This window comes from Anomaloglossus baeobatrachus, chromosome 1 (assembly GCF_048569485.1).
Source record: "Anomaloglossus baeobatrachus isolate aAnoBae1 chromosome 1, aAnoBae1.hap1, whole genome shotgun sequence".
NCBI classification, from domain to species: domain Eukaryota; kingdom Metazoa; phylum Chordata; class Amphibia; order Anura; family Aromobatidae; genus Anomaloglossus; species Anomaloglossus baeobatrachus.
In genome coordinates, this window is record NC_134353.1 from 665,488,053 (window position 1) to 665,507,310 (window position 19,258).

General features: G+C 46.4%; 1 protein-coding gene across 2 annotated transcripts in view; it reads right to left on the minus strand.

Annotated features, from left to right (window-relative positions):
* Positions 1 to 5,491: 5,491 nt before the first annotated feature.
* The window catches only part of SDSL (serine dehydratase like), a 207,488-nt gene continuing 193,721 nt past the window's right edge, over positions 5,492 to 19,258 (minus strand). For both annotated transcript variants that reach the window (XM_075320014.1, XM_075320015.1), the window contains exons 8-11: positions 16,705 to 16,793; positions 15,639 to 15,869; positions 14,696 to 14,820; positions 5,492 to 6,248 (exon numbers count right to left, since the gene is read on the minus strand). In XM_075320014.1, coding sequence (XP_075176129.1) covers positions 6,055 to 6,248; positions 14,696 to 14,820; positions 15,639 to 15,869; positions 16,705 to 16,793 — 639 coding nt within the window. In that variant the 3' untranslated portion in view covers positions 5,492 to 6,054. The remainder of the gene's footprint in view (positions 6,249 to 14,695; positions 14,821 to 15,638; positions 15,870 to 16,704; positions 16,794 to 19,258) is intronic.

The window sequence follows — 19,258 nt, forward strand, 5'->3', positions numbered from 1 at the left end:
TGTATTTGGAAAGTCCTATCCCATCGGTGCGCTAGTACCCTGATTTTGGAGCGGGTTGGGGATGACACTTGAAGTCTTTACCCACGTTGGGTAAATTACTGGAATGCGTGAAGCTACTTTCCGGCCTAGGGTCCACGTACCCCGTCGTGCCCTGGCCCCTGCCTGGTGATAGCTGAACGCCGCCGGTTGCCCTCCTCGGCAGTCCATGTTCCTTGACACTGTCCCCTGCGACCGGGGCTCCAGCTCATACCAGGCCCAGACCAACGTCGGCCACCTAGTACACAGGAGCTCTCCTCCGTGGCCTCTCCTCACGAGAGCAACCATTCCACCTCTTCTCTCCAAGCTCAACTCTCTCCTCTCCTCAACTGTGACTTTCTGCACTTTTCCTCACCAACCCCCCATGTGGGCGGCCCTATTCCCTTCAGGCCCCCCAATGGTGTGTCTGGTAGGTTAAAGTGGGAAGTGTTCCTAGGATTTTGATTAGCTAAGCTGTTAGCAACACCAAAGGACCAGGATCCGTAACCAAGAAGGGTGGATACTGTGCAGAAGGGCAGATTGCAAAATACCCTGTGACGACCTGATAGGCCAGGGCGTCACACAACACATCAAGAACCTGTTGTGGAACGCCCACCAACACATCAGATCACACACATCAGATCACACATACTCACACATCAGATTGCACACAGATCAGATCGCACGCACAGTCATACATCAAATCACACATTCACCCCATCCAGCAAAAGCGATTGCTATTGGCCATCAGGGGAACTTGGGACGCAGTGCAGGGGAGTGCGAGGACCTGCGGTGGAATGCATGGAGGACCAGAGGTGGAACGCATCAATGCGTTCCACCACAGGTCCTTGCACTCCCCTGCACTGCATCCCAGGGTCCTCTGTCGGCCAGAAGCAATCGGTATTGCCAGATGTGGTGAGTGTGCGATCTGATATGTGTGTGTGTGATCTGATATATGTGAGTGTTGGCCAGAAGCAAAGAAGGACCGTGTGGAGCATATCTCCTGGGAGCGACATAGCCATCCGGGGTCTGGTAAGTATGATTCTCATGGGAAGGGGGGGGATTTGCATTTTTGGGGGGTAAGCTTTACCCCAACCGTGTTTCCCCGAGAATAAACACTACCACGAAAATAAGCCTTTTCACATTTTTCAGGGCAAAAAATAATATGACATAGTGTCTTATGTTACATCTCGTGGCTCTCCTCTTGCAAGGAATGAGGTGGTCCCCCATTCCTTGTCTGCCGCGAGCCCTCCTGCTCAGCAGCGCCAAAGGTCTGGGAGACTGCAGGAGTTTCCTCCTCCTAGATGCAGCAGTAGGGTGACACCTAGTGGTTTACTCCTTGTAAGGAATGGAGTGGTCTCCCATCCCTTGCCTGCCATGTGCCCTCCTGCTCGGCATCGCAGAGGGTCGGAGTGGTTGCACAGTGTGCAAAGGATAGATGCTCAGGGAAGCAGCAAGACTTCCCTTAGCTCTGCACATTGTGAAACCGAAGATCCCGCCTTTATGACCCAGAGGCAGGAGGTTGAGCATGTGCCCCACGTGACGTCTTCTGATTCGCTCACTGGTATCACACGGCCAGATAACGAGGCTGGTGATGTGCTGAATCCTGACTGGCCGGGCCAGGACGTCACAGATCATGATTGGGTCACATCCGTCTCGCGCCCGCCCTTGGCTAGAGCTACATCTCCTTAAAAACCCCTCCTGCCATCATGGAGGCGCGCGACCGTCCTTCTATGTTTGGATGTCTGGCAGCGTGCTGCCACGCCACTGTACAGACGTCATTGTATTTTGCAGGTCTCGCCCCTGCCTTGCTGCTCCGGCAGTATTCCGTTGAACAGGCTGTGTTCCTGTCCCAGGTGAGCTCCTTGAATCTCTGTCGGACTCACCTGGTTTCTGAAGCACACGTGCGTGGGCACCTCTGTGCTACCCTCGTGCCATATTCCTGTGACTCCCGCTGGCACACATGCGTAGGCACCTCTGTGCGTCCCCGTGCAACAGGTACACCGAGTTGTGAGCCCCGTGCCATACAACCCTCACGGGTTAGGGCGGACAGGTGTACGCAGATCGTCTGTGACATTCCAGATGATCGCTAGCAGCAACCCGCTCACTCTTCTCCCACCATAGCAGCGGTCCCTTACACCGCACAGTGGACCTTGACCGGCGGAAGCTGTCCATATACCATCTTGGCACGCTTCCCCGGGTCCCCTTCGTAACATTACGGTCGCGCCAAAGGTCTGGCTATGGCACAAGAGCAGCAGCAGTTGCTGCGTTATGTGCAGCAGTTGGAGTCACGATTGGCAGCTGTGGAGCGGTCTTCCCCCCCGATAAGGCTGCTCTAGCGACAATTGCCACCCAAGCGGCTACTCAGGCTGTGGAATTGAGCGGAAAGTCGCCTCGCCTTGCGCTCCCAGAGCGCTTCAACGGGGACAGCTCCGAGTGCCGTGGTTTCATAAACCAGGTTACCACCTACTTGGAGATGTCCGCCACTCTTTATGCTACTGAGAAGGCGAAAGTAGCATTCGTCCAGTCCCTGCTCACAGGGAGAGCGCTAAAATGGTCCACGCCGTTGTGGGAGCGCGGAGATCGGGTGGTGAATCACCTTCCAGTTTATCTTGAGGCCATGAGAAAGGTGTTCCTCGGGCCTCAAGTCACCCATGACTCCGTGCTGCGACTCCTACGCCTTCGGCAAAAGTCCACTTCAGTCGGGGACTTTGCGGTGCAGTTCAGGACACTCGCCGCAGAGCTGGACTGGCCAGATAAAGTCCTTGTCCCTGTGTTCTGGGAGGGTCTGGCAGGGTTCGTCAAAGACGCGCTGGCCACACGTGATGTGCCGACCACCTTAGAGGCCTTGATACGGCTTGCTTCTCGCATAGACATCCGCCACGCAGAGCGGAGGCTCGAGGTCTCTTCGGCACCCACGTCTACCTGGCCTACAGAGCCTCTGACTCTCCTTCCCCACCAGACCAGTCTCCCAGCCAGTTCTGTTGATGACTCTGTGGAGCCCATGGAAGTCTCCAAAGTGGTCTCCTCTACCACAGGCTCTCGGCCGCCGGTCGTTTGCTTTGCCTGTGGGCAGAGGGGACATGTAGCTACCCGATGTTCAAAACCATCGGAAAAGAGACAGTGTCTGGTTTCCATCAGAGGAGGAACCCTAGACGCTGCCTCTCCTTCTAAATTAACCCTCAGCGCCCAGTTGCAGTTCGGCACCACTGTCTTCCCTGCCCTGGCTTGCTTAGACACTGGCGCTGACGGCAATTTCATTTCAGCCTCCCTGGCAACTAGGTACTCTGTTCCCCTGGTCCTGTTGCCTAAACCAATCAGTGTCCAGGTAGTCAACGGGTCCCTACTTGTCAAACCCATTACCCAGATCACCGTCCCTCTCAGGATGGATGTACCACCAGGCCACCATGAGCAGGTGTCCTTTCTGGTGCTTCCAGAAGGGACGGATGAGATCCTACTAGGACTCCCCTGGTTGAAACGGCATGCTCCGATACTCAACTGGACAACAGGGGAAATCTCGTCCTGGGCAGGGTCATGTAAGGAACACCTCGGGACCACCGGGTCACCCACTCCCCTAGACCTGGTGCCACCTGGCCAGACCCTCGTTCCCCCTAGGTTACAGAACGATGTACTTTCCTGGGACCATACCTCCAAGGTCGTGCGCCTCTTCAGGTCCAAAAGGACCAGAGTTCTAGAGGCCAGGCATGATTGGTGGCCGACGGCCGACTCCTCGTCCGACAACCCTGAAGTAGCGAGGTTGGTTAAAACAAAAATCGTTCAGGGCAAGAGGTACTTCCTCGTGGAGTGGGTCGGTCGTGGACCGAAGCATAGGACCTGGGAATTGGAGGATCATGTCCACGCTCCGGGTTTAATAGCAGCCTTTGAGCACAGGCGGCGGGGGGGCCCTAGACGGGGGGGTAATGTTACATCTCGTGGCTCTCCTCTTGCAAGGAATGAGGTGGTCCCCCATTTCTTGTCTGCCGCGAGCCCTCCTGCTCAGCAGCGCCAAAGGTCTGGGAGACTGCAGGAGTTTCCTCCTCCTAGATGCAGCAGTAGGGTGACACCTAGTGGTTTACTCCTTGTAAGGAATGGAGTGGTCTCCCATCCCTTGCCTGCCACGTGCCCTCCTGCTCGGCATCGCAGAGGGTCGGAGTGGTTGCACAGTGTGCAAAGGATAGATGGTCAGGGAAGCAGCAAGACTTCCCTTAGCTCTGCACATTGTGAAACCGAAGATCCCGCCTTTATGACCCAGAGGCAGGAGGTTGAGCATGTGCCCCACGTGACGTCTTCTGATTCGCTCACTGGTATCACACGGCCAGATAACGAGGTTGGTGATGTGCTGAATCCTGACTGGCCGGGCCAGGACGTCACAGATCATGATTGGGTCACATCCGTCTCGCGCCCGCCCTTGGCTGGAGCTACATCTCCTTAAAAACCCCTCCTGCCATCATGGCGGCGCGCGACCGTCCTTCTATGTTTGGATGTCTGGCAGCGTGCTGCCACGCCACTGTACAGACGTCATTGTATTTTGCAGGTCTCGCCCCTGCCTTGCTGCTTCGGCAGTATTCCCTTGAACAGGCTGTGTTCCTGTCCCAGGTGAGCTCCTTGAATCTCTGTCGGACTCACCTGGTTTCTGAAGCACATGTGTGTGGGCACCTCTGTGCTACCCTCGTGCCATATTCCTGTGACTCCCGCTGGCACACGTGCGTAGGCACCTCTGTGCGTCCCCGTGCAACAGGTACACCGAGTTGTGAGCCCCGTGCCATACAACCCTCACGGGTTAGGGCGGACAGGTGTACGCTGATCGTCTGTGACATTCCAGACGATCGCTAGCAGCAACCCGCTCACTCTTCTCCCACCATAGCAGCGGTCCCTTACACCGCACAGTGGACCTTGACCGGCGGAAGCTGTCCATATACCATCTTGGCACGCTTCCCCGGGTCCCCCTCGTAACAGTCTTATTTTTGGGGAAACACGTAGTATTTTGCATTTAGCCACAAAGGTTCTACCTTTGGACTTATCTGACCAGAGCACTTTCTTACACATGCCATGGAGGGGACAAAGCTAGCATGTGGAAGAAGTTTGTTTGGTCAGATAAGACCAAAGTAGAGCTTTTTGGTCTAAATGAAAAACGCTATGTGCAGTAGAAAACTAACACTGCACATCACCCTGAAAACACCATCCTCTTGAGAAAGGTTAACACTATGAACCAAAACATTGCCACATGGGCCATTAAAATCCTATAATTTTCACTATTTTTTGGATTGATGCTTACATTTTTTGTGTGGACTATGCAAGTTTCGCTTATGCATGGGGAGATTTACACCCATATTTGCTTCTTTTGTGTTATATAGCGGGTACTGTTTTTTTTTTCTTTTTCATTTTTCAGATATAGATAGATAGATAGATACATAGATAGATAGATAGAGGGATAGATAGATAGATACCAACTGTACATATGTGGTTTAAAATATAGATATTTTTTTTATTTATTTCTTTATTTTCTTTTCAAAACATTCTTTGCATCCCCTCCAGCAGTTTTGTGGGGAAGGCCACTGTCTGGGCTAAAAGGGCTGCAGATAACATATTACAGCTGGAGGGAAAGCTGACTTGCAATAATTAATGGTGCTTCTGGTAATAGGATTTCCCAGCCCCGAGGTACCTTTTTACATAAGATATTGGCTGGAGAGTTATGATTTATAGAGCTCTGATCCCAAAGAGAATCTGTAAGAGGACTCATGCTCGTAGGAAATTCATCAGCAGTGGCGAGAGTAGACAGACGCAAAGGGCTAGAAAACTGGCAAGTCAGGGAGGAGAAAAATGAAAAGACCAGAAGGTATAGAGAAAATGCGAGAATGTTGTATTGATCAATGGCTAGAACTGAAGTCAAAGGTTAATAGAAATCTTGCAAACATTCCGTTCTCATCAATGTAGAAGATAATTGTTGGTCTCCAGACTCCCTCCAGTGGAAAGACCATGAATTCTCAGCTGACGCACTGCAAGTCGTATTCATTTACATGATTTTCTTTATTCAGGCAATTAAATCATTCCTAGTTGAGATTTGAAGTTCTGAAGTTCAGACAAACTTATTGAACTTCCCCCACAAACTATCATTATCAATGGCCCCGCCAACTGCTCCAACTTGCCCTCCTGTTGCAAGCGCTGGATGTGTCCTGAATAAACTGCAGCAAGAGCAGCTCCACATGCAGCTTCCACCAACATCAGTTCATCCTCTGTAAGAGATATAGAGATGGAGAGGGGAGTAAGGAAAGAAGCACTACATGGGTACCCCAAAAAGAGAAAACAAAATATGCAATGAATAACATATGCAAATGAACAAAAGTAAATGAAAAGCTAGTGATATCTTGTCATCACAAATAAATTTGCCTTCTGATGCAATAAAAAGACAATATAGGAGAAGGTACTGACCAAATAAGCTTAAGGCCTCATTGGGACGTCCATGATTTTTCTCATGAAAAATGAAGAGCGTCATCAGTGTTTTGGATCCAAGTTCAGTCATTGTGAAAAGTTTTTACCTTCAGGGTTTCATCAATAATTTTCACTGATGAAAAAATAAATAAATTCCAAACCTTCTTCTATCTATTACAATGTTAATCAAGGACAGTATACAGATTGTACACAGATGGCATCCGTATGCTGTCATTGATTTTCATAAACTTATGTCACTCTAACGTGGTACGGTAGTTGTGGATGAGGTAGTCATCTGTCATGCCCCGTCCCTCTGCATGAAAGAGGGGGTCCTGGCTGGTGTGGACTACAGAGGCTATATTCCTTTGCAGGCTGCATGATGCCGATGGCGTAGGCTGGCCAGGACCAGTTGTTAACCAAGCCATTGAAAACACCACCGGTTCTTTATAAACTGTGCTTTACTGAACAGCTATTTGATTACACCTAAATACATTAGATGGCGGGTACACAACTTCCCTACAATTCTTCATGCGTACAGAGCATCTCTACCCACAGTGTATTCACTTCTTTAACTACACTTGTTCCTGCTTCCAATAGCCTCATTTCATTCACTGCCACACAATTTAGCACCACAGTACAGGCCATAAGAGTCATATTTTTGTCCCGCGATGCCACGTCTTATTCTACTCTTAAAGTACGTCTGTTAGTTCTGACTCGTGTCCAATAGATCACTCTGTAACTCAGTCATTCTCTTTTCAGGATCTCACTATCCTCTGTCCCAGTCTCCTGTCACTCAACTCATGTGGCTCTAAGCACTCAGACCATAGGTCTGCTCTAGCTGTAAGCTAGACCCTGTCTGACATTCTGACATGAAGCTCTACATTGTATCCTTGACTAGCCTCTCCCATTCTGGCTAATAGTTTTGAAGAGGTAGACATTTAATTGATTGCTGAGTTGAAAGGCAGGGTAAGTCTAAGGCCTCTGCCACACTCACGTGAATTTCACGCACGTGCCGAGAGACACGTATTTTCCCTGCGTGTTGTGTGCAGGTAAGTACGTGTCTCTGGTACGTGCGTGACACGTGTGTTCTACGTGTGCTATCCGCGATAGCACACGTAGAATCAGTAATTATTATACTCACCTGGTCCTTCCTGATGTCCGCGCTGCTGTCCGTGGTGCTGATCCTCGGTCTCCAGCCCTCCCGTCTCCCCGCTGCTGCTGCTGCCAGGCTGTGAAGTGAATATTCAATGAGAATAATGAGCGGCGGTCGGCAGCAAGAGGCAGCAGCGGCAGAGACAGGAGGGCTGGAGAAGGTGAGTTAATGTTTTTTATTTTTTTCCCTGACATGTGTGTTTACTCCGGCGCGTGTCACACGGGACCGCATCCACACTACACCCGTGTGGTACGGGTGCGGGCCGTGTAACACCCGTGCTGCCGGAGAAAACACTGACATGTCAGCGCTTTGAAAATCGCACACACGTACAAACGCACACGGACACACGTTCCGTGTGGTTTTACGTGTGTGTGCCTGCTACCATAGGGTAGCATTGCTGTACATGTCTCCGTGCCGCCGGTACGTGTAAAAAATGACAAACACGTGCCGGCAGCACGGATGTGTGGCACAGGCCTAACATGAAGATACCATGCCAGAGGTTAGAGGCAGCAGGAGAGAAGTCCTTTGGTTGTAAATAGAAGGTAATGAGCAAATAGCTTGATATGCATATGAGGGTGAGTGAAAAAATATTTGCACTCTGACTGTGGAATTTATTTCAAAGAACGTTAAGATACATCATGATTCAACAGAATTTCCCTGCTTTTCAATGCACTGTGTCAATTATCAGCAAGCTTTTGTATTCCCAGAATGAAAAATATTTTATGCTGAGTGTTCAGCCTCGAATGCACCGCTAAATTCAGCTTTTCATCAAACGTGTATTTTCGTACTGGGGCATTATTAGGGGACATAATCCACTAATACTCGTCTATCAAATAGCATCAGTTCACTCAATGTTGTCATCAGTTGTAGTAAAACTGACCTGGCAATAGGATTCCCCAGGTCGGTACGAGTTCATAGATACCAAATAGGTGTAGTTTTATTTTTTTTTAAAAAATTCAGAAACTTTTCAAAACAAAACAAATCGCACTTTTGTTTCTGGAGACCTGTAGTTTTCTCATTTTTCGGGATTTTAGGCTGTGTGATGGCTTATTTTTATTTCCTGAGTTGCTGTTTTTAATGATACTATTTTTTTGCTACATGCGATGTTTTAATGCCTCTTATTGCATTTTATTGTAATGTTGCGGCGACCAAAAAAAACCCATAATTCTTGCATTTTTATTTTTCTTCTCGCTACACACTTTACCAATTAGGCTGTGTGCGCATACTGCATCTTTGTGATGACCACAAAGATGCATGTTTTTGGTCATAAAAAAGCTCCCTTGGCATGCATTTCTTGCCGCGTTTTACTTCGGGTTTTTTTAAAGCGTTGTTGCCCAGTGCGATTTTAAGTCAAATCTATTGACTGGAAGGGCTCAAAAATGTGGGCAAAAATGCAGAAAGAACTGACATGCTGCATCTTTGTGGTCACCACAAAGACACAGCCAAAAAAATCTTCAATGACTGTGCTGATGGAGGAAATGCATGCAGTTTTGGGACCAAAACTGCACCCAAAAAATGCACAAAACCGCTGCAAAAAATGCAGCGTGCGCACAAGGCCTTAGATCGATTTATTTTATATTTTGATAGCTCAGGCATTTCGAAATAATTCGGCAATTCGAAATATGTTTATTTTATTTGTTTATTTTCAGTTGGGCAAAAGGGGAGTGATTTTAACTTCTGTTTTTTTTCTATTTTTTCATATTTTTCAAAACTTTTTTTCAACACTCTTTCTTATTTTTACTAAGCTCACACACTCTGAATGCTTCTAGAATTTAGAGAAAATGCAGAAATGCAGATCTGTGAATGCCAGAACACAACAGGTGTTCACTGGTGCTACGCCATGATAGTGTCAGGGGTCATCAGATGACCCCCGGCTGTCATGACAATCCATCGGCACCGCATCATCACGTCATGGGGCTGCCGATGCGATAGCGGCAGGGAATAACGCGCTCCCAGTCAGTGCGCATTAAATCCCATTGGCAGAGATTAACAGCAAGATTAAACTGGTTAACAGTTCGGAGATCTACGCGCGCCTGTTAGCTGCACATATCGGCTGATCAGATCAGCCAACATATGCGGGAAAAAATGAGGGCTCCCTGATGGGAGCCTACATTAAAGGGACATATAGAGAAGAAAAGGTTTTTGTATGCTTACCATAGACGCTGTGTTAATATATTCACCCGTGGTGGATATCAAAGCCGGAACAGACCTCCTTCACCGCTGACCTGTGGTAATAATACAACAAGGAAAAGGAGATTCCAAGTCCTTTGTAGATAAAATCTCAGGTTGATTAAAAATACACGATCAGCAGTAAAATAGTCATATTCAACCGCGTTTCAGGCTTATGCCCTTGTTCACTGAATACTCAAATTCAGTGAACAAGGGCGTAAGCAATAAATGCATTTGAATATGACTATTTTACTGCTGACCATGTATTTTTAATCATGTCCAAAAAAAGATGAGATTTTATCTACAAAGAACTTGGAATCTCCTTTTCCTTGTTGCACTAAAGGGACATATGTGGCGCCCCTGAGGCTTCAGGCGCCACAGGGTACTGCACCTCACTAGGGTGTAGTACTTATCCTGGGTCCAGAGAAGGTCGGTACCTGTCTCCACTCACACATACATACAGTAACACCGGGTTGCCCTCCCCAATAAGGACCGGGCTAGGGTCGGATAACAGTAGGGGGACACTACAGAAATGGGTTTACAGGATGCCACTGCACCAGGGGCTCCCCGGATCCACTGGAACTGGGGACTCAGGGTCAGGGAGTAGCAACCACCAGGGGGAGTCAGGAGCAGTCAGTGTGGAAGAGCAGGTTAACCTAGTGAGAGTAGTGAACCAGCCGGTGTCAGCGGCTGGGGGCAACAGCTTGGAACACACAACACAACTACCACATGAAGAGAACAGCCTCAGACACAGAGCAGAGTGGATGTGCCGCGATCAGCTCTGTGGGCCAAGGCGTTCAACACGGTGCCTGGGGAGAAGCAGGCAGCTGTTTCCACAGGACCAGCGCTTTCGGGATACAGAATCCTAGGACAGATAGACTTCACATTGTCTACCAACTCTGCAAGGGTGGCAGGGAACGGCTAGAACAGTCACAACGAGTCTGCAGCCAAATAGCATATAGGATCCGGGATTGAGGACCAGCCCCATAACGGAACCACGCTATCAGAATGGGACACTTTACTGACATCAGGACCCTCAAGTGCTTCACGCCACGGGGGTCCGATACTTAGCGCATCAAAGGGGGAAAGGGCTCACAGGCTGACACACACACTGGAGTTAACCTTTCATGGATCAGGGATAGGCTGGAGCCCATCGTGGCAGAGATCGGTACCCTGGTGCAGTGCTTAAACAACTTGCGAGTAAAAGACCTTGAACTGCAGCCCTTGCTTCTGCCTCTCCTTTAACCGGCACCATCGTTTGGCGCTGCAGCGCCAACGGGAACTACATCTACCCCGTCCTCCATCATCCTCCCCAGGATAACCCCACTCCACCTGTGGGAAGCGACACCATCCCGGCTGCACCCAACATCTGCCCCAGCGAGAGACTCTGCAGCGGCGGCCGCATACCTGGCTGCGTACCACAGGTGGTATCACGATCATGATATAGACTTTCCTAACCATCACCCCCATCCTCCACATCCCACTACCACCGTCATCCTCCATTCCTGTCTCCCGTCCACCGCCATCCTTCCCTTCCTGTATGCCTCGAGGCAACAGTACCAGGCCAAGCCACCCCGTGATGACACAGATGATATGCATCCCCGGCCCGGCGATGAGTAGGTTAAAACACCTGCCCCATGGGGCGCTACACATACATGACCTTGGACATACCGGTATGTCATGAAAAGGTTAATTAGACCTGAAAATCTATACTGCAATGGTATCTCTGTTTTATTATAAATCAAAAATAGTGGCCTGCATTGTCCAAATCACAAAGATTTGGTTACTGTCCTAATACCATATTTTCCTGAAAACAAGACGCTGTCTTATATTATTTTTTGACCCGAAAAATGCACTAGGGCTTATTTTCAGTGTAGAGCTTCGTTTTGGGAAACACGGGTTGGGGGTAAGTTTACCCCTCAAAAAGGATCAAATTGCTTTATCTTAATGGGAATTAGCTCAGAATATTTTGGCCCCATTTTTGAGTGAATCTCACTGTCTTTCTTTGCAAAAAAAACCCTGTTCACAAACTCTTCGATAATATCTGCACAAGAGACACTAAAAGACCATAGAAAATTAATCACTGCACACTTGCTCATCTTTCATGAAAATTAGAAGTGGGGCAGCCATTGTTTCTAGTTTCTAGTTTCCAGTCACAAATGAATGGGTGTAATACGTTGAAATCTGCACAACAGTGACTGGGGAGACAACGACTCGTATGGAGGTCACTGATAAGACAGTGTGACCAAGAGAAGTTTTAATGTAGAGAGTGAGTGGAACATTTTTGACTCATCCTCATATTTGTATTTATAGCAATGTCTTTCCTTACAAAGACATGTGCAAAAGCAAGTATAAAAAAGGGGTTGTGTCAAGAAGATAACTGTCGATATGCCCTATTAAAGGGGTTTTCCAGGTTTAACTTTGTTATTATCTGACAAGCATGTACAGTTTAAAAATAACAAAAATGAGCTTTACTTATGTAACGCCCCTGCAACCGGGTCGTTACAGGGTATTAAATGTTACCACATTTTTCCCGGGCAGGTGGAGAAGAGTCCACACACACACACTGGCAGGAAGGAGTTAAAAACTCTTCAGCATGTAGTTTTAGCCTGCATGACTCATCCTGTCTCCTTAAGGAGCAGGTGTGCAGGTCCCCATAACAACCTGATGGGAGGGGGGCCTGAAATGAGGAGTGAAGTGCAGAGCAGACAGAAAGTTTAGTCAGAACGTCCGAAGCTGCAAGAGAGTGCAGATCTCCACAGAGAGCAGCTCCTGCTGAGCAGATGCCACGAGACCAGGGCTGAAAACATCTGAGGAAGGGAATGTAGCTGAGGACTGGGGATCTTTGAGAACGTTGTACCTGGTGGTGATTAAGGTGTACGTTACCGGGCAAGAGAGAGAGACAGAATGGTGGTGGGTCCCAAGAAGCTCCATGCCACGGGGATAGCATTAACACACTAAAAGAGAGGGACCCCCAGATCACCTCACCGGACCCCTTCCTCCTACCTGCCCGGGACCGACCAGAGACTACAGGCGGCGAGGACCAGCACCCGGGTGCGATGTGGAACGGACTTTAAATAAAGAGAAACTGGAACCCGCACTCCGTAACTGGTGTGAGTAATGCCGCCGCCCTGTGCCCCCGGTGTCCCTGAGGACTGTTGCCCTGGGTCTCATTAACCTCCCGGGGCTCCCCCGCTCCACCCGTGGGGAGCGATTCCATCTGGCTGCCCGTAACACCTGCCCTGGAGAGAGACTGCACAGCGGCGGCTGAACACCTGGCCACATACCATGGGTGGCGCTGCTAGCATCCCCCGCCCCCGTCCCGTGCCGTTTCCTGGGGGAGAGTGGCGGCAGAGGAGGCCGAGACCTCAGTGGCTGCTGTGAGCGATGGCAAGCTCCCCAGGAACCCCTTCACCCTCCTTCCATCCCCTTGTCACACCGGACTGACTTTCGGACTTTCCTTTTATTGAAATCCACCGGGGTCACGGAAGCTGGGTCGAGCCACTCACAGCCTGACCCCGAATACCACCGGCCCGCTGACCATGCGATCCCTGCAAGCCCCGGCGCGGGCGTTTCACTTAACCCCGGACACTTTAGCATTATTGCTCTTTCCACTGCTGTACCGTGCCTGGGGTCTTTGAGACATGGTGGCAGCAATAATACCTCAACTACATCATCTGACTGCTGTAGCCAATCACTAGGCTCATTTTGTTATTTGTCATTTTTAGAAATGAGCGGACCCATGGAAGTTCAGTTCGGTAGGTGCAGGTGGACTTTTGAAAAAGTTCAGTTTTTTACCCAGACTTCAACCTCAATGAAAGTCATTAATTGGGCAGTTCGGGTCTCCGTCCACATATAGTCAGCCATAAACAGATCACTTCCGGGGGCAGGTGGATAGGGGTTTTCCATTTTTTTTTTTGGTGCACACTACATCCAGTCATGCTGTTGTTACTCCAAGTGCGAGCCGATCAAACAATGAAAGTGTCTCGCACTCGGCTGAGCACTGAGCGTACCTCGCGCAAGTGGTTTGCATATGTAAAGCACCCGGATCTCCGAACTTGAACTCTGTTTTGTTTTTGTAAAGTCTGTGTTCGATATGAACACCGGACCTCAGGTTCTCTCATCTCTAGTCACTTTGTTTAAAATTGGGCTAGCAAGTAAATAAAAAAAAGTTAGTCCTCGAAAAAAAATGTTTTAAGGCATGCAGATGTTACAATTTCTTATTAAGTACTCTGTTCTTTTATCTAGAGCAGAAACTCTCTGGTCATCCCTTTACACAATGCAATACAACAAAACGAGCCCAATCCTGGACCCTGCTACCAATGTGATGCATAATAGAACAAAAGAATAAAATTTGATTTAGGCAGAACATAGCATGGGCTTAGCTACATAAGCCTCCTCTAGATCCTGGTGCTTGAGGGTGCCCTAGGGCACCTCTGCCACATGAGAAAACACCAATCCTTTAAGTGGCACATGATGCACAGAATCCCTAGACCTTAAAGTAACACCCTAGGAGCAGAAAGGTGTAGATAGTACAAAGTTTGCTGATACATGAAATAGAAGTATTAAATTATGTTGTATATATTGTAGTAAAGGCCCCATGTATATCATATATCTGACAGACGAACGATCGTTTGGCAAACACCTATCTCCCACGACTCCCCCTTACACAGGAATGCACGATTTTGCCAAGCATTCAAGGGTTATCTTTATAAGGACTCCTTTCCAGACTCCTCTGGTAGTGACATATATCTCAAGAAGAAAAGGATCGGCCATGGCAAATCAGGAAATGTCGGGGAAGAGCTGTGAGACAGCCATAAAAACTAGACGATCAGCTGATCCCGCATATATTGGTGGGTTCAGACAACTTTAATCTAAGTGTATGAGTTCTTACAACAGAGAAGACACAGCAAAGATGTTTCCACCTACCTAAGAACCTCTCCACTGCCTCCAAGGCGTCTTTGTCATCCACAGTCACTGAGATGACTTTGTATTTTTTTGCACACTCCAGTGCTCTGTCACATACAGTTTTTGCACCTAGACACTTTGCAATGCTGTAAGACACAGACATTTTAAACATTATTACAAGGAAAATAATAGAGACCACTACACAAACCAATGGACAAGGGCGCGCAGCTGACTGCCTCCAACCTAGTCATGTGTGAGTGCCTGGGATAAAGGGACAGTTCTCACTTCAGAGGTGTCAGATTGTCACAGTTAATTGGACAGTCCAATCTGGTTGCTAGCAAGGAGCTGTCAGGCACAAACTGGGTCTTAATAACCCTAGTAAATTGCAGGTTGAAGAGGGGCTATAATTACAGATACTTTTCTTTTCAGTGAAAGACAGGTGAGTTTGCTATTCTATGCTTAGTGTCCATTTGGTCAGTAGAATGAGAATTAAACTAAAATACTACAAATCACAATTATTTTCTTGTATCACCAGAGAATACCCATCAGTAAGAATGCATTTCTGGTACATGCCCCATTGACTGTTATTATCCTTTTGTCTTGCGGTTTATATATTGCGCCTTATCTGGAAAAAATGATGACTACACACTTGTCTAAATATCACAATCAATGTAACAAAAGTTTACGTATTGTGTTATGTGAAAAAAAATCTTTACCAATTGGCCCTATGGACCTGGTCACCTTCTTTACTAATCGATCTTTATAGCTCAGTTCACACTTATTTTCCTCTTTTTAAAGTTTTCCTTCAATTTCCTCTTTTTCTTAGCAGGGAAGAACTTATTAAAACTAAGTTTGTAATTTCTTGGGAGATGTGATATCAGAGTTTTTGTATGTAAGAGTGCACCATTTTCCATTTCCTTAGAACCTTCAAGATCTCTGTTTTCTATCCTTAACAATATCCCACCTTGTAATATCAGGTAACGTCACCGGTCTCCCAGCCTGAAGGGCTGCATTCAGGCAATGAGCACCCACTGTTTCCATGGCAATAATGGGCACATCAGACCAGCCCACCTTGACAATTCCTTCAACCAACCCAGCCAAAAGGCCTCCACCTCCGACTGCAACCACAAGAGCTCCTGGTTTTTGATTGCCAAGAGAAGCCTTTAGTTCCAGAATTAGACTGGAGTGACCTTCCCTGGAAAAAAGGTAGAATACAAGAATATGAATAAATAAATTTGTTTTAAAGCCATTTTTCTTTCATTTGGAAAATTCTAGGCAGCTTAAAGGGGTTTTGCCATGAACAAAGTTATTTTCAAAGTTGATTTGAATCAATAGATCTTAGAATAATAATAATTTTCACAATAAAAAATTTAAATTTAAAAAAAAAATATTCCTGAGCCGAGATAATCTTAAATATGTGTCCATGCTATCTACTGTGTAGTGGCCGTGTCTAACCGTACAGGGATATGGTCTGATCATACCACATCTCCTGGGGAAGGGGAGGACATAAAAGAGATTATACAGATAACAGAGCGTGGGATTGCAGCTGATTCTTTTTTATTTTTGGTAAAGCATTTCCCTGCCTGTTTTTAAAAATATATTTTACTTTATAGAAAGAATAATTTGCGATCTCAAGCTGTAATGTCTGTATACTTTAATACTACCTCCCAGCCTATGAGATGTGGTATGATCAAGCTGTGTTCCGATCACGGTCAGCCACGGCCATTACACAGTACATAGCATGAGCACATACTGTATATAAGATTATCTCAGAACAGGAACATTTTCTTAAAATATATCCAATTGCATAAATTATTATTACTCCAAGATGTATTGATTAAAATTAACTTTAAAATGTGCGTTATTCATGGGAAAATCCCTTTAAATGGCTTTAGTGCATCGGGTATTTAGTATGAATATTTTAGCAAATGTCTTTATCTTATATATTAGGATATAATAATGATATAACGCCTATGGAGTTACTGCTGAGAGCCTGAGAATATTGGACTGCTTCTTTATACTGTACTCACCACACCAGAGGGTGATTGAATGGCGAGACATATACAGAGCCTGGTGCCTCAGTCAATCGATGGGCATATGCATCGGCATCATCCCAAACCTGTTTGAAAATCAAACATATGTTCATATGATTTTTTTTTTCTGCATGTTCAATAGAAGCTGATGAGTCTTACAGACAATCGCACTCATGTTTTGGAAACCTCTTAAAGGGTTCTCCATAATGGAAAGTTAAAAAGCAAAACATGCAGTGTTGAAGAAAAAAGACCATGTGCGTCAACTTTTCAAGTAATTTTCCTCTGAGATGACAGACTATTTCAGAATAAAATATAACTGGCTGCAATCATGGTCATTTTGGTAGCATAAATCAGATGACAGGTTCTCTTTAAATCTCAGAACATTACAATAATGCTATGGGATAAATAGGGAGTAAGGCTGCAATGTCACACCAAAGGATCAGAAGAATATAGGTTCCAGCCAAAATCCAGAAGGTCCCAATAGGGCATTCCCACCTAAAACGGTGAGGATCAGCTTACATTTTGATAATACAAACTTTATTTAAAATGATCAAATGTTTACCAATGACTATCTGGGGAGTGGGAGGGTAGAAATATATTCCTCTGTTAATTCTAAGATACAAAAGTTATATAAAGGTCACGTGTAATATCATGGACATCTAGAAAACACCCTTTATTAGCAATATCAAAGAGAGCTCCTGGTGTGGACCTGTTTGGGCACTATCGGTATGTCACAACGCTCTTCTGCCGGTACATGATTAGAAATGAACTGAGACCTTCTACAATAATGCTTGTGCACTGCATGCAGCTGAGAAAACCAATATGAACCTCCAAAAAGAACAGAAATGTGGCAGCCACCTTATGTAGACTACAGCGGTTGACAGTAAAAGGAGGTAGCAGGCAACTGAGCTTATTTTTTGGACTTCAATAAGTATAAAAAGTGCCACATATTTGTTATTTCTTGTTGTTCAACTTGACTATGTATTACAATGGGCACCATTTCTACTACACATCTGCTGCCGTAAAATGGAGCATACAAGTGCTTCTCAATAAATTAGGATATCATCAAAAAGTTAATTTATTTTAGTAATTCAATACAAAAAGTGAAACACATATATGATATATGATATAGAGTCATTACAAACAACGGAAATGTTGGCCTATTGAAAAGTACAGTAAATGCACTAAATATCTGGTGGGCTCTCCTTTTGCATGAATTACTGCATCAATACCATGGAGGCGATCAGCCTGTGGCACTGTTGAGGTGTTATGGAAGTCCAGGTTGCTCTGATAGCAGCCTTCACCTGATCTACATTGTTGGGTTTGGTATCTCTCATATTCCTCTTGACAATACCTCATAGATTCTCTCTGGGGTTTAGGTCAGGCGAGTTTTCTGGCAAATCAAGCACAGTGATCCTGTGGTTATTAAACCAGGTATTGGTACTTTTGGCAGTGTGGACAGGTGCCAAGTTCTACTGGTAAATGAAATTGCCATCTCCAAAAAGCTTGTCAGCAGAGGGAAGCATGAAGTGATCTAAAATTCCCTGGTAGGTGGCTGTGCTGACTTTGGTCTTGATAAAACACAGTGGACCTACACCAGCAGATGACATGGCTTCCCAAACCATCACTGATTGTTGAAACTTCACACTAGATCACAAGCAGCTTGGATTGTGGCCTCTTCACTCTTCCTCCAGACTCTGGGACCGTGATTTCCAAATGAAATGTAAAATTTACTTTTATATGAAATCAATAACTTGGACCACTGAGCAACAGTCCAGTTCTTTTTCTCTTTGGCCCAGGTAAGACGCTTCTGGCATTGTCTATTGGTCATGAGTGGCATAAGACAAGGAATGCGACACTTGTAGCGCATGTCTTGGACACGTCTGTATGTGGTGGCTCTTGAAGCACTGATTCTAGCAGCAGTCCGCTCCTTGTGAATCTCCCCCAAATTTGTGAAAGGCCTTTTCTTAGCAATGCTTTCAAGACTGCGGTTATTCCGGTTGCTTGTGCACCTTTTTCTATCACACTTTATCCTTCCACTCAAGCTTCCATTAATATGCTTGGATACAGCACTCTGTGAACAGCCAGCATCTTTAACAATGACTGTGTGTGGCTTACCCCCCTTGTGGAGTGTGACTGCCTTCTGGACATCTGTCAAGTCAGCAGTTTTCCCCATGATTATGTAGCCTACTGAACCAGACTAAGGGACCATTTTAGATGCTTAGGAAGCCTTTGCATGTGTTTTGTAGTAATTATTCTAATTTTCTGGGATAATGACTTTTGGTTCTAATAGCTTTCATTGGCTGTAAGCCATAATCATCAACATAGATCACTCTGTTTGTAATGACTCTATATAATATATGCGTTTCACTATTGAATTACTGAAATAAATTAACTTTTTGATGATATTCTAATTTATTGAGATGCACTTGTATATGTAGCTTTCCCATTGATTAACAACCACCAGAAAATGGACCTTTCGCAATTAACTCATCAACAGAGCAACTTCATGCCAAGAAGTTTTTGCACTCCTGATTTACGTCTGAGAGCT